Consider the following 15,528-nt stretch of genomic DNA (forward strand, 5'->3'; position numbering starts at 1 on the left):
ATGGTGGATAATGTGAGAAAAAGAATGTATACCTATATATGTGTGTCTGGGTCATGTTGCTATACAGTAGAAAATTGACAGAACACTGTAAACCAACTATAATAGAAAAATTAAAAGTCATTTAAAAAATAAAAGTTTGTATATTAAATGTAGCACAGCAGTATAAATAATAATGCATGATACCATAACTATTCAGTAGACACATAATGAGCAGTTACTTAACACCTAAGGCTATTTTGTGCCAGGTGACAAGTGAGGCTAGAGAGATAAGCATGGCCCCTTAGTCTCATAGTTTGAATGAGGCAGAAAGGTCTTTGTGAAATTTGAAGGATTGAGATGCACTGAGCCATGCAAGGGACAGGAAAAGAACATTCTAGGGAAAGGGATTAGTAAAAGCAAAGGTCCTGAGGAGGCGAAAAGTAGGCCTGTGCATAACCTATTCAGTAAACTGAGCTGTCAGCATGGTGACAGCACAGTCAGGAAGGAAAGGAGAAGATGACATGAGGCAGGAGAGGGAGCCACAGTCAGATCATGCAGGGTTTGGCATGAGCTCAATTTTAGGATGTATATGTTGAGAAGACACTAAGACTAGAAGGATGCTGCTGAAAGGTTCTTACATAGACATGAAGTGGTGCCAAGTACCCTTTCATATTACATAAAGGGTTTAATTCTGAGACGGAAGAAAAGAAATGGAATTTGTGGTATCTATATGATGTGACATATAAAGATAGAGCATAGGTGTGCTAGACATGAATAAAAGTTTGTGAAAGGACAAGAAGTTATCTAGTATACATGAGTCATTAAACATACCTAAGACATATGGACCCTAAATATTAAGATAATGCTAAAACAGGAAGCCCTAAATATTCAGAATACATGAAGTTTTAACTAAGCCACACACTGGTGACATCTCATTGGGTTCCGTGTGCTTTTTAAGAAACAAATAAAATCCATGGATGGTCAGCAAGTTCACTGTCAAGTACAAACAGGGTCCACTATATAGGCCTCGGTGTCTCACATGGCAAGCACGTGCTGTTGGCCTGAGATACTTTCTGTCGGTGATGCAGCAGAGAGGGTATGGTGGGTGGTGGGGGATATTAACATATCTTCCCCAGGATTCAAGTGGCATGTACTTCACGCTGCTTGCACTGTTTAAAATGTATTCATTTACCCCATGCCTTGCTTCTCACTGGATGTACTTAATTGATTCAATAAATCATGTGATGTGAGATTTTTATTTGGTCTATGATCCTTTATGCTCAATGAGCTCTTGGCTACTTTGGTAGTATATTGGGAGGCGACCACTTTGCCAAGGCAATTACCTACATGACAGTAGGTAACTGAGGTAAATTAAAGATGCATACTATAAAGCCTACACCCAACCACTAAGAGGGAGGAAAATACTCAACTGACATAAAAGGCAGCTAAAAAGGCCAAAATGAAAGAGAAAAACAGAAGGTACAATATAAAACTAGAGGTGGTAGATTTAAATGTGCTAATATACATAAGTACTTTGAACGAGAATGTCCTGAATAACTCAAACAGAAGACTAATATTGTAAGACCGAATAAAGAGGTAAAACCCAACTAATCTATCTCCAAGAAAATATCTTTAAATTTAATCAACAAATTAACCCAACACCTAAATGAATTAGAAAAAGAAGAACAAACAAAAGCTAAAGTCATCAGAAGGAAGGAAATCATAAAGATCAAAGAGGAAATCAATAAAATAGAGATTTAAAAAACAATTGAAGAAATCAATAAAACCAAGAGCTGGTTCTTTGAAAAGGTAAACAAAATTGACAAACCTCTGGATAGACTCACCAGGAAGAGGAGAGAAAAAAGCCCAAATAAACAAAATCAGAAATCAAAAAGGAGAAGTCACAGCGGATACTACAGAAATACAAAAAGCCATGAGAGAATACTATGAACAACTGTATGCAAACAAATTTGACAACCTGGAAGAAATGGACAACCTTCTAGAGACTTACAGCCTTCCAAAACTGAATTAAGAAGAAAGAGATCAACTGAACAGACTGATCACTAGGAATGAAATTGAATATGTCATAAAAACACTCCCTACAAATAAAAGTCCAGGACCAGATGGCTTCACAGGTGAATTCTACCAAAACATACAAAGAAGGAACTTACACCCATCCTCCTTAAACTTTTTCAAAAGGTTGAAGAAGAAGGAACACTCCCAAAGGCATTCTATGACACCATCATCACCCCAATTCCAAAACCAGAAAGAGATATCACCAAAAACAAAAACTATAGACCAATATCTTTTTTTAATCGATTATTTTTATTTCTTTATATATGTATTTTTTCTACTGTACAGCATGGTGACCCAGTTACACATACACGCATACATTCCTTTTTCTCACATTACATGTTCCATCATAAGTGACTAGACAGAGTTTCCAGTGCTACACAGCAGGATCTCATTGCTAATCCATCCCAAAGGCTATATTCTGCATCTATTTACCCCAAGCTCCCAGTCCCTCCCTTTCCCCCTTGGCAACCACAAATCTATTCTCCAAGTCCATGAGTTTCTTTTCTGTGGAAAGGTTCATTTGTGCCATATATCACATTCCAGATATCAGTGATATCATATGGTATTTGCCTTTCTCTTTCTGACTTACTTCACTCAGGATGAGAGTCTCTAGTTCCATCCATGTTGCTGTAAATGGCATTATGTTGTTCTTTTTTATGGCTAAGTAGTATTCCATTGTGTATATGTACCACATCTTCCTGATCCAATCATCTATCAGTGGACATTTAGGTTGTTTCCATGTCTTGACTATTGTGAATAGTGCTGCAATGAACATGAGGGTGCATGTGCATCTTTTTTAAGGAAAGTTTTGTCCGGATATATGCCCAAGAGTAGGATTGCTGGGTCATATGGTAGTTCTATGCATAATTTTCTAAGGTATCTCCATGCTGTTCTCCATAGTGGTTGTACCAGCTTACATTCCCACCAACAGTGCAGGAGGGTTCCCTTTTCTCCACACCCCCTCTAGCATTTGTTATTTATGGACTTATTAATGATGGCCATTCTCACTGGTGAGAGGTGGTATCTTGTAGTAGTTTTGATTCGTATTTCTCTAATAATTAATCAGGGATGTTGAGCATTTTTTCAAGTGCTAGTTGGCCATCTGTATATCTTCCTTGGAGAAATGTCTATTCAGGTCTTTTGTCCATTTTTCAATTGGGTTGTTGGCTTTTTTGCTGTTGAGTTGTATAAACTGTGTGTATATTTTAGAGATTAAGACCTGTCAGTTGCATCATTGGAAACTATTTTTTCCCATCCTGTAAGTTATCTTTTTGTTTTCTTTTTGGTTTCCATTGCTGTGCAAAAGCTTGTCAGTTTGATGAGGTCCCTTTGTATTACTTTTGCTTTTATTTCTGTTGCTTTGGGAGACTGACCTGAGAAAATATTTGTAAGGTTGATATCTTTAAAAATTAAAGTAGGAATTCCTGTCATGGCTCAGCAGAAACAAATCTGACTAGTATCCATGAGGATGCAAAAAAATATGTATATATTAAAGTAAAATCAGGGAGTTCCCATTGTGGCTCAGTGGATCATGTACCCAACTAGCATCTAAGAGGATGTGGGTTTGATTCATGGCCTTGCTCAGTGGGTTAAGGATCTGGCATTGCTGTGAGCTGTGGCAAACGTCGCAGACACAACTGAGATCCCACCTTGCTATGGCTGTGGTGTAGGCTGACAGCTACAGCTCCAATTTGACCCCTAGCCCGGGAACTTCCATATGCCCCAGGTGTGGCCCTAAAAAAGAAAAAAAAAATAGAATAAAATAAAAAAATGAAACCCAAAGGAAATAGGGGGAAAGGGCACAAATTAATGGGGGAAAAAAGGAACAAATCAATAAAACCACAAACTAGTTCTGAAAGAAGGCAAAAATTGGCAGTAAACTTCTAGCCAAGAAGGAAAAAAAAAAAAGATTCTCGACTTCTCATTGCTATTCAAATAAGCAATATCAGAAATAAGAAAGAGGCATCACAACAGATTCTCAAATACTTAAAGGATAATAAGAGAGTGTCATGAACAACTTTATGTCAACAAGTCTGACAGCTTAAATACAGTATACAAATTCCTGGAAAGATATCAAAAAGAAATAAACTGAAAAACCCTACATCCATTAGAAAAAATGAACTTATACCTTAAAAACTTCCCACAAATATAACTTCAGGCCCAAATGGCATTGCTGGTAATTTTTACTACACATTTAAGGAAAAATAATACCAATATAAAAAATTATTTTTCCAGGAGTTCCCGTCATGGCGCAGTGGTTAACGAATCCGACTAGGAACCATGAAGTTGTGGGTTTGGTCCCTGCCCTTGCTCAGTGGGTTAACGATCCGGCGTTGCCATGAGCTGTGGTGTAGGTTGCAGACACGGCTTGGATCCCGCGTTGCTGTGGCTCTGGCGTAGGCCGGTGGCTACAGCTCCGATTCGACCCCTAGCCTGGGAACATCCATATGCCGTGGGAGCGGCCCAAAGAAATAGCAAAAAAAAGACAAAAAAAATTATTTTTCCAAAAACTTGAAGAGAAGGGAACATGTTCCAACTCATTCCTTGGGGTCAATTATTACCCTGACACAAAAAAAATCAGGAAAAAAAAAAAAAAAAAAAAAAAAAAAAAAAAACAAGAAAAAAACCCAGGAAAACAATAGACCAATATCCTTTATGAACACAGTCACAAGAACATTTAAAATTTTTACCATGTCAAATCCAACATAATAAATAAAAAAATAACAGAGCATGATCACATAGGTTTTAACTCCAAGTGGCAAGATTGGTTTAACATACAAAAATCAATCAATACATTCACCATATTTTTCAAAAATATATAACAATTACACGATCACTTGAAGAGATGCAGGAAAAAAATCATCACTATGAAATCTCTCAGCAAATCAGGAAGGAAAGAGAATTTCTCAAGCTGCTAAAGGATTCTAACAAAACTCTACAGCTCACATCAGACCTAATGCTTTTTCCCTAGGAGAGAGTGAGCACACTCAATAAAAGAAACCAGGGGTTCATTTAAAAAGAAAAGAGCCCATCCCTTATTACTTGACATATAAAATTCAGGAAATGCAACCTAGTCTACAGAGACTGAAAGGAAATTCATAGTTTTGAACAGAGGAATGGAGGCAGGGAGGGATGGACTGATTACCTACAGGCACAAGGAAATTTTGGAGATGATGGATCTGTTCATTATCTTAAATGAATATATATGTAAACACTCATCAAATTACACATTTGATACACGTAGCTTATTGTTTATCAATACAGACAATAAACAATATATAAAGATACAGTGGGAGTTCCCGTCGTGGCGCAGTGGTTAACGAATCCGACTAGGAACCATGAGGTTGCGGGTTCGGTCCCTGCCCTTGCTCAGAGAGTTAAGGATCCAGCGTTGCCGTGAGCTGTGGTGTAGGTTGCAGATGCGGCTTGGATCCCGCGTTGCTGTGGCTCTGGCATAGGCCGGCGGCTATGGCTCCAATTCGACCCCTAGCCTGGGAACCTCCATACGCTGCGGGAGCAGCCCAAGAAATGGCAAAAAGACAAAAAAAAAAAAAAAAAGATACAGTGAATGAGTGATAAATATGGCGTTTCAAGTCACCATAATGATAGATTACATCAACAAACACCTTTGAAACAACAACTTGGTGGTGGTGAGAGAAAAGCTGGATTTGTAGTCATTCCTCACAACAATGTTATTAATCATGAAATGTGCGGCATAAAAGATGGATTAATAATTTACAACCTTGTTGAAGAGAACTTCTTTCCAAAGCATGCTGGAAAACACAGAAGCTATAAGCAAAAATACTGATAAACTTGATAGTAAAAAACATACAGGTCCAAGTATAAACAACTGACAATGTAAAAGATCAGTAATACTCAGTTGTGAGCATGGCAAGTCTGGTGTTGTTTTATACTACCACTCGGTGTGAAATTTCATATACCACTTTGGAGAGTAATATTAAAATATAGAAGATGCACATACTTTGGTGTAATAATGCAATTTTCAGGAACTTATCCTGTAGAAACTCACATAGATGTGAAAAGATGTGACAAAGATATTCTCTGTTCAGGGTTGCTTATATCAGCAAAAAGCTGGGGGAAAAAACTTGAAATGTCCATCAATGGAATTGGCTAAATAAATTATGCTAATACAAAAGATATATCACATGACCTTTAAACAGAAAAATTTTATACTCAGACACACACACACACACACTGCTGCCATGGACATTATAAAGTAAGAAAGAAACAAAATATATCACTTAGTGGATATAATACATACAAGGAAAATAATGAGAATAAGCATCAAGCTGTAGGCTGCGATATTAGAGAAGACCATCATGTTCTATGGTAGACATTTCTGTACCGTTTGAACTTTTTTACAAGTATGTATCATTTTGTTATCAGAAAAAGTAAACCAAAAAAATCCTATGTAATAACTTGTCTTTACTGGTTTCTCATCAGTCTTTCCCCAATTTGGTACCTCTAATAAATACAAAATGCAATCTCACTTGCTAGAGCTATTTAAAAAGCTCTCCTTTCCCCATAAATCTGTAAACTGCTTTAGTGCATCAGATTTCCTAGCTCGGCCTGAAAATCCTTTGCCGCTCTGGGTAAGTGCATAAATTCTGCTTTTTCTTGCCATCCAAGAAAAGAAGTGCAAAGAGTAGCCAAAGAAAATGCTAATAGATGTTTGCTGATTTATTTAATCAAAACTAGAAACTTTTTACTGATATTTCCACATTCTTAAAGAAGTAGGTATCCTCAATTATTTTGTTCCTTAGTAATTTTACGACCCTACCATTACTGAAGAATCGTGAGAAAAATAATATTGAGAATGAATAATCACTGATTTTGTACTTGGCTCTTCCAGTAATTCTTTATATGCACCCACGAGTCATTTTTCTTTGTTCCATCTATCAAGGGACTCTAAACACATAGGGCTTAGGGTAGTGAGAAGAGCAGAAGAGCAAGGCATTTTTAACACAAGCCTGAACCAAAGCTGACCAATGGCCAATGACTGGGCAGTCTGAGATATTACAGATTTAGAAGCAAAACTGAGTGTTACTACTAGTCATGGCCAAAATTCAGGGGAGCCATAACCACACCGCCTTTTCTGAGTACACGTCCTGAAGAACCCTGCACCTTCCTACCGTTTTGTCTTGCAATTCCATCATCAAGAGGACAAAGGTCAACCGTGAGTGCAATCTAGGAAGAAAGGGTCTAAATACAGTAGTCATGTCTCGCCTCTCTCAAGGGGTTCACTAATAAATCAAAATGTACGGAAATGAAAAGAGCAGGGAGGACCACGTGCCAGCAGCAAATGCTGTTGTACCACAAGTAAGCGTTTCTTTCTCAAGTGAAACTCACAATGTAACTGAGGATATAAGACAGGAAGTCACCGACTGCAGCACTACCCGATAGAAATATAATGCAAGCCATATATTTTTAATTCTGAAAGAATTGTTTTTAAAAAAGGCAACATAAAATTCATTTTAGTAGTATTTCACTTACCCCAATACATCGAAAATACTGTCATTTCAATATGCAATCAATATAAGAAAATTAATCAACGACTTTACATTCTCTCTCTTCTTGGAAATTTGGTATGTATTTGATACTCAGGGTGCATCTCAATTCAGACCAGCCGTATTTCAAGTGTTTGCTGCGCTTTATATGGCTACTGGCTACCACATTTAAAAGTGCAGGTCTACAAAGAGGTAAAGGACCTATATGCCGAGAACTATAAAACTTTAATCAAAGAAATCAAAGAAGATGTAAAGAAATGGAAAGATACTCCATGTTCCTGGATTGGAAAAATCAATATTGTGAAAATGGCCATACTACCCAAAGCAATCTACAGATTCAATGCAATCCCTATCAAATTACCCAGGACATTGTTCACAGAACTAGAACAAACAATCCAAACATTTAGATGGAACCACAAAAGACCCAGAATCGCCAAAGCAATCCTGAGAAACAAAAACCAAGCAGGAGGCATAACTCTCCCAGACTTCAAGAAATACTACAAAGCCACAGTCATCAAAACAGTGTGGTACTGGTACCAAAACAGACAGACCGACCAATGGAACAGAATAGAGAATCCGGAAATAAACCCTGACACCTATGGTCAATTAATCTTTGACAAGGGAGGCAAGAACATCAAATGGGAAAAGGAAAGTCTATTCAGCAAGCATTGCTGGGAAACCTGGACAGCTGCATGCAAAGCAATGAAACTAGAACACACCCTCACACCATACACAAAAATAAACTCCAAATGGCTGAAAGACTTAAATATACGACAGGACACCATCAAACTCCTACAAGAAAACATAGGCAAAACACTCTCTGACATCAACAGCATGAATATTTTCTCAGGTCAGTCTCCCAAAGCAATAGAAATTAGAGCAAAAATAAACCCATGGGACCTCATCAAACTGAAAAGCTTTTGCACAGCAAAGGAAACCAAAAAGAAAACAAAAAGACAACTTACAGAATGGGAGAAAATAGTTTCAAACGATGCAACTGACAAGGGCTTAATCTCTAGAATATACAAGCAACTTATACAACTCAACAGCAAAAAAACCAATCAATCAATGGAAAAATGGGCAAAAGACCTGAATAGACATTTCTCCAAAGAAGATATACAGATGGCCAACAAACACATGAAAAAAATGCTCCACATCGCTGATTATAAGAGAAATGCAAATCAAAACTACCATGAGATACCACCTCACACCAGTCACAATGGCCATCATTAATAAATCCACAAATAACAAGTGCTGGAGGGGCTGTGGAGAAAAGGGAACCCTCCTGCACTGCTGGTGGGAATGTAAACTGGTACAGCCACTATGGAGAACAGTTTGGAGATACCTTAGAAATCTATACATAGAACTTCCATATGACCCCGCAATCCCACTCTTGGGCATCTATCCGGACAAAGCTCTACTTAAAAGAGACACATGCACCCACATGTTCATTGCAGCACTATTCACAATAGCCAGGACATGGAAACAACCCAAATGTCCATCGACAGATGATTGGATTCGGAAGAGGTGGTATATATACACAATGGAATCCTACTCAGCCATAAAAAAGAATGACATAATGCCATTTGCAGCAACATGGATGGAACTAGAGAATCTCATACTGAGTGAAATGAGCCAGAAAGACAAAGACAAATACCATATGATATCACTTATAACTGGAATCTAATATCCAGCACAAATGAACATCTCCTCAGAAGAGAAAATCATGGACTTGGAGAAGAGACTTGTGGCTGCCTGATGGGAGGGGGAGGGAGTGGGAGGGATCGGGAGCTTGGGCTTATCAGACACAACCTAGAATAGATTTATAAGGAGATCCTGCTGAATAGCATTGAGAACTATGTCTAGATACTCATGTTGCAACAGAAGAAAGGGTGGGGGAAAAACTGTAATTGCAATGTATACATGTAAGGATAACCTGACCCCCTTGCTGTACAGTGGGAAAAAAAAAAAAAGTGCAGGTCTAGGGGGAAAATTAATGAACAGTCCTGGCAATGAGATGAGTGCAGAGGGAGAGGCTCACATAAGCAACAAGAGTTACAGACCTTCAAAAGACAACACTGCCCCTTTTTTCAGTATTATACTAACTCTTTTCAAAATTTGATCCATTGTTTAGTTCCTCTTGATTCTCCCTCTTTACACCTTACTGGACCACACCTCTCTCTTCACTTGTAACTCATTCTTGTTGAGGTTTCACTTAATGCTGTGCCCTAATTTTACCCTTACTTCTTCACAAGTCTCTTTCCACAGAATAAAATCAAAAAACACAAAAGCAGAGTTCGCATCGTGGCTCACCGGCTAGCACACCGGACTAGCATCCATGAGGACGTGAGTTCCATCCCTGGCCTCACTCAGTGGGTTAAAGATCCAGCGTTGCTGTGAGCTGTGGTGTAGGCCAGTGGTTACAAGCTCCAATTGGACCCCTAGCCTGGGGACCTCCATATGCCGCGAGTGTGGCTCTAAAAAGACAAAAAAAAAAAAAAACAACAAAAAAAAACCTTAGACCAGGCAAATACATTATTTAATGTCTCGTCACTTTCTACTTCTATGCTTTGTAATGAGACCACCTCCTTACAAAGAAGGAAGAGTATCTGTTTCCTCAAAGTGAAGCCCAGAAACTAATAGAGCAAAACCAGAAATGAGAATGTCAATGATAAAACTCAAGATTCCACTGGCCTGGAGGAAGCCTTATCTATGCTGCAAACTCCCAATGTTCTGTGATTTCCCAGAGAAATCCTAAGCTCTGGTTTAGCATTTCTTTAAAGTGGGTATAACGTAGAGTTTTTATCTTAATAAAGTCCATCTTCTTTCAAACCAATTGGGCTGATTATGCAGAAACTAGTTATGCTTCAGCTCAAGTTTACTGATAAAAGTTTATATTGCTTAGCTTCAACCCATTAATTCAGCTAACCAGATAACATGGAACTGATGAGATCAAAGCCATTAGTTCAGTTGTGATATGGGTAACTCCACTTCATTTAATCTACTGTCAATAGATTGCCCAAGCCCTAGAGAGTATATGCAAATATAAACTTATGACACAAGCCACTAAGAACAGGTCTGTGCAAATCCATTTCCTCCCCCACTCCACCCCCACCCTTGCTGAACAAAACACCTCAAAGTACATACTTTAATGGCAGTAACTTTAGCAGCGTGTAAAATCACCTTCGTATATAACAGGAATTGTTATAGAGCTCCATTTTACAATCTACAGAATCCATGATAGGTGTCCATGAAGACTGAAGAATCAGATTCATCCCCTGCATACATTAAGTATTCCTCATATAACTTTTAAAGTACTTTCCTAAATCAAGCATTTTGAAATCAAACCATGTTTTCTATTTTAGAAATGCATGCTCATGCGCAGAAAATTAACGGCATACTGGATATAAGCATGCAGATCCTTAAACTTATAAGGAACTTGTCATTTTAACACACCCTAAGAACCAATTAACGTTAGGTGGGTTATAACTAGAATGGAGCAAAGTAATTTTAAAGGCCTTGATGAATGGTCAAGATTGGAAACATCCCTTAAATGTAATATGGCTACCTATACGTACTACTTTGGAATCTCAGTGATTAAATCCTTTAGGCTCCAAAGGCCCATAAAAGACACTCTTTTCTAAAGACAGAGATGACTTGAAAGATTTACTCAAGTTTACTTCAACCGCTATCCTTGAGAACTGTTGAAACAATATAATTGTCAGCCTAGTGCATTGCTAATCCCATTTTTATTGTTAACATTTGCCAATGAAATTGCTCTTTGTTTGTTGTGGAATAGACGCATAAAATAGCATGACAGCAATATTTTGGCACATATTGGAAAATCTGTTATGAATATAGATTTCCCCCCAATAAAATACAGGTTGCCCATATTACTTGGCATTAAAATGATTCATGGAAGTAGGCCAAAACATCAACCACTGAAATAAAATGAGCGATTAGAGTGATAGCAAAATCCAAAGGCTGATCCATCCAAATTCATATTTAAGATACATTAAAAAGCAACATCCACTCTTTGGAAAGTGGGAAGGGAAGAAAAAGAATGCCTTCCATCCTGTTCATCCAGCAACTTTGCACTCAAATATCAAGCCATGAGGCCCTTCTATGACTGACTTTCCTCAGGAACCCGAATATATTAGGCAGATCCAAACTGCCTTAGTGTCACAGATCCTCAAGTCTGCGTATGGAAATTCATGCAGCTGTCTGAGCCTCCACTCCTCTCCCAACACAGCTACCTTGTGTTGCCAGTGACAAGGCAGTGCCCAACTGCTGTGACAGCTCCTTTTTGTAAGCTATCAGCTACCTGGTTTTCCCCACCGTGTGGCCTGTCAGGCAGGAGTGGGGAAACTTGCAGCTAGAACCCATGATGAAAAACATTCTGCCTGCTCTCTGCCCAAAATATAGTACTAGAACTTCTGGGCTTTTATATCAGATCTCTGAGACCCTTGTCTCTTTTAAGCTCCCTTCCCATAGTTACTTTGGCTGATCTTAAAAGCCTGGCTAATTGTGATTTGCAGACAACTCCCAGAATTCAGCTTTCAACCAGTTTCAAGTTTCCAGTATAAGCCTGATTCTTTCCTTGGACCCATCACATGGCTGGGCAGCCTACCTCCTCATGGCATATAGCCCCAACAGCAAAAGGGCTCAAACAGATTTTAGGTAAAGGATCCTGATTTTTTTTTGGACACACCCACAGCATGAGGAAATTCCTGGGTCAGGGATTGAATCTGTGCCACAGTAGTGACCAGATCCCTTTTTTTTGGGGGGGGGGGGCTCTTTTTAGGGCCACGCCTGAGGGCATGAGGAGATTCCCAGGCTAGAGGTTGAATCGGAGCTGTAGCTGCCAGCCTACACCACAGCTACAGCAATGCTGGATCCTTAAGCCACTGAGTAAGGCCAGGGATCAAACCTGCATCCTCTTGAGTGCTAGTCAGATTCATTTCCACTGAGCCACAACAGGAACTTCTGACAATGCAAGATCCTTAACCCGCTAAGCTGCCAGGGAACTCCAAGGATCCTTTTTTTTTTTTTTCCACTTTTTAGGGCCACACCCATGGCATATGGAGGTTCCCAGGCTAGTGATCTAATTGGAGCTACAGCTGATGGCCTACATCACAGCCACAGCAACACCAGATCCGAGCCGTGTCTGCGACCTACACCATAGTTCACAACAACGCTGGATCCTTAACCCACTGAGCAAGGCCAAGGATCGAACCTGCAACCTCATGGTTTCTAGTCAGATTCATTTCCGCTGCACTATGACAGGAACTTCAGATCCTGATATTTTTAATTTTAATTTTTTAATTTGATTTCAGCTCAGTTTATGTACAATATTATTTAAGTTACAGGTATATGATACAGTGATTCACATTTTTAAAGATTATACTCCATTTATAGTTATTGTAAAACCTTGGCTATATTCCCTGTGTTGTACAGTATAGCCTTGTAGCTTATTTTATACATAATAATTTTATCTCTTAATCCTCTCCTCCAATATTGCCCCCCTCTCCCCACTGGTAACCACTAGTTTATTTGGAGGATCCTCATTTTGAAAAGCCTAAATTATTTGCAAAGCCAACAAATATGAAAGAACAACAGCATAAAGCCCTTCAGGATCTGATCCTAAACTGCTCACTCCCTACCATCTCTCCATCACCCTGATCCAGGCACATTTAAGCACCCACCATCCCCTAAGTTGGAATGCTCCTCATAACAGCCCCCTCTAGGCCCCATTCAAAGGTTACTTTTTCTCAGACTCCCCTCCCCACACTGAGCAGAGCTGATCATGTCCTGTCCCTGGAACTCACAGTATTCTCTTTCTCCCTCAATAAAGCTCCTACCAAACAGGACATCAAATTCAGACCTCTGCTGCCTTCATCTTCACCTTCCTCCAGGCCTGCAGGAAAGACACAGCAGTTGGCCACAATTCCAGCACCACCAGAAGAGGCAGTTTTACTTTCTTAACAGAAAACATCTAGGAGAGGATACATTGCTGATAAGAGCATATCATAGGAGGAACTCTAGAAAAGAAGGAAGTTATAAAGTCCATCATCAGGCTTTAAGTATATCAAACAGAAGATGGAAAAGAGTTATGGGCTAAGAGTAAAGAAAAACATCAAGAGGTCACAATGGACCATGAGTTGAAAAAGCCAAATGCTGGGGGGAGGGGGTTGTTTGTCCAGCTGGAGTGTTTTGGGCTTTCATGTGGAAGTTCCAGGGCCAGAGATCAAAGCCTCTCCACAGCAGCAACCTGCACCAAAGCAGAACCCAAGTCACAGCACTGACAACACAAGATCCTTAACCCGCTATGCCACAAGGGAACTCCTTTTTGTTGGGTTTTGTTTTGTTTTTTTAATGAGTGGTTATAAGATACAAACAGCAAACAATGGATCCCATGCAATCTTTTTTTTTTTTTTTTTTTTTAGATTTTATGGCTGCCCTCGAGGTATATGGAAATTCCAGGGCCAGGGATTAAATCTGAGCCACAACAGTGGCAGTGATGGACACTTTAAACTACTGTGCCAGGCCAGGGATAAAACCCACACCCCCACAGCATTCAGTCGGATTTTTAATCCTCTTTGCCATGGCAGGATCACCAAAGGTTAGGATGAGAACTTTCTTCCAGTTACAAAAAGAGCTGTATAGACCTTAGCAGGTCAGAAGCCCTCCTGCCACAGCAAGGCCTGAGTCACATGCATGAGTTTAAGGCTCACTCTAGCCTTATGTCTCATTCTGATCAATCCGTTGCTAGAAACAGCTATGTATACGCTAGACAGCACCTAGGCCCTTGAACTTAGAAACCAAATCTAACTGAAGTACATACTGTGCTTCCTTTAATCTAGGAATCCATCGGTTCTATAATACACCATTATTTTATTAAGCACTAAGAAAGAAAAATGCTGCCAACTAAATTATGACATGGCTTCTTATTACTTAGAATTTTCATTTTATTTTTATTGAAAGAGCTCTTTTAAACACAGTCAGACATATTTTTATAATATATCACTCTGGGGCACTAATAAAAAGAAAAATAAAAGTGAAATGAATTGGTTAAGGCAATGACAACCAGGTCACCTGGCTGAAAGCAACTGTAAAATGTCATCAGTTTGGAAAGTGCAGCCTGGTTTCAGAAATGCTAAAACTGAAAAAAAATGTACAGCAAAGAATCAATAAAATATTTTGTCTGGCTTGGTGACAAAAATTTAGAAAGGGCAAAGTAATAGTTCACAGTATAACTGCTACAAAGATTTCACTGATTAAAAATGTATTTATACAGAGAAAAATTTGAGATTATCTAACTCAAGAAAGACAGGAGTAGAATAGGGATTCAATAATATTCTTTGGACTTCAAAGAGCCCTCTCCCAAAAAGCAGTCATTTCCAAATTCTGTTCTTTTCTTTTCTTCCCTCCCCCCCTTCCTTCCTCCCTCCCTTTCTTTTTTAGCAGCAGGACCTCTTTTTAAAATAAGAGCCTACAAAAAATTTGAGTATGGACCTGTTCTGACTAGAGGAAAAACCTCATTCCAGAAATGCATCCAAGTCATAGGGCTCAGGACCAGCTGAAATCCTGACCTAGAGAGCATACGGCACCTCTAATCATGCCCTGCGACAGCTATGACATAATGACAAGGGTTTAAATGGTGGCATTAATCAATTAAACACTTGTAAAATATGAAGCCTTGTTAGGTGCTTATTACACAAAGATTCATCACGTATGGAGGAGACTTGGTAACCTACAAGGAAGAATTTTTCATGAATTGGATTTGAGAACTTGAGATGATCACCAAAGGTTAGGATGAGAACTTTCTTCCAGTCACAAAAAGAGTTGTATAGACCTTAGCAGGTCAGAAGCTCTCCTGCCACAGCAAGGCCTGAGTCACATGCATGAGTTTAAGGCCCACTCTAGCCCCAGCTCTCATCTGGCT

The 15,528-nt window shown here is 39.1% G+C and overlaps 1 protein-coding gene across 9 annotated transcripts in view; it reads right to left on the bottom strand.

Annotated features, from left to right (window-relative positions):
• ULK4 (unc-51 like kinase 4) overlaps positions 1-15,528 on the bottom strand; it is a 543,576-nt gene that overhangs the window by 287,164 nt on the left and 240,884 nt on the right. Inside the window, exon 32 of one of the 9 annotated variants that reach the window (XM_021070412.1) lies at positions 12,654-13,854. The exons of the other annotated variants lie outside the window; for them this stretch is intronic. Within the exon in view, the coding sequence (XP_020926071.1) occupies positions 13,831-13,854 (24 nt within the window). The 3' untranslated portion in view covers positions 12,654-13,830. Of the gene's footprint in view, positions 1-12,653; positions 13,855-15,528 lie in introns of those variants that run through there. 9 annotated transcript variants of the gene reach the window in all.

Source organism: Sus scrofa, chromosome 13 (assembly GCF_000003025.6).
Source record: "Sus scrofa isolate TJ Tabasco breed Duroc chromosome 13, Sscrofa11.1, whole genome shotgun sequence".
NCBI lineage: Eukaryota > Metazoa > Chordata > Mammalia > Artiodactyla > Suidae > Sus > Sus scrofa.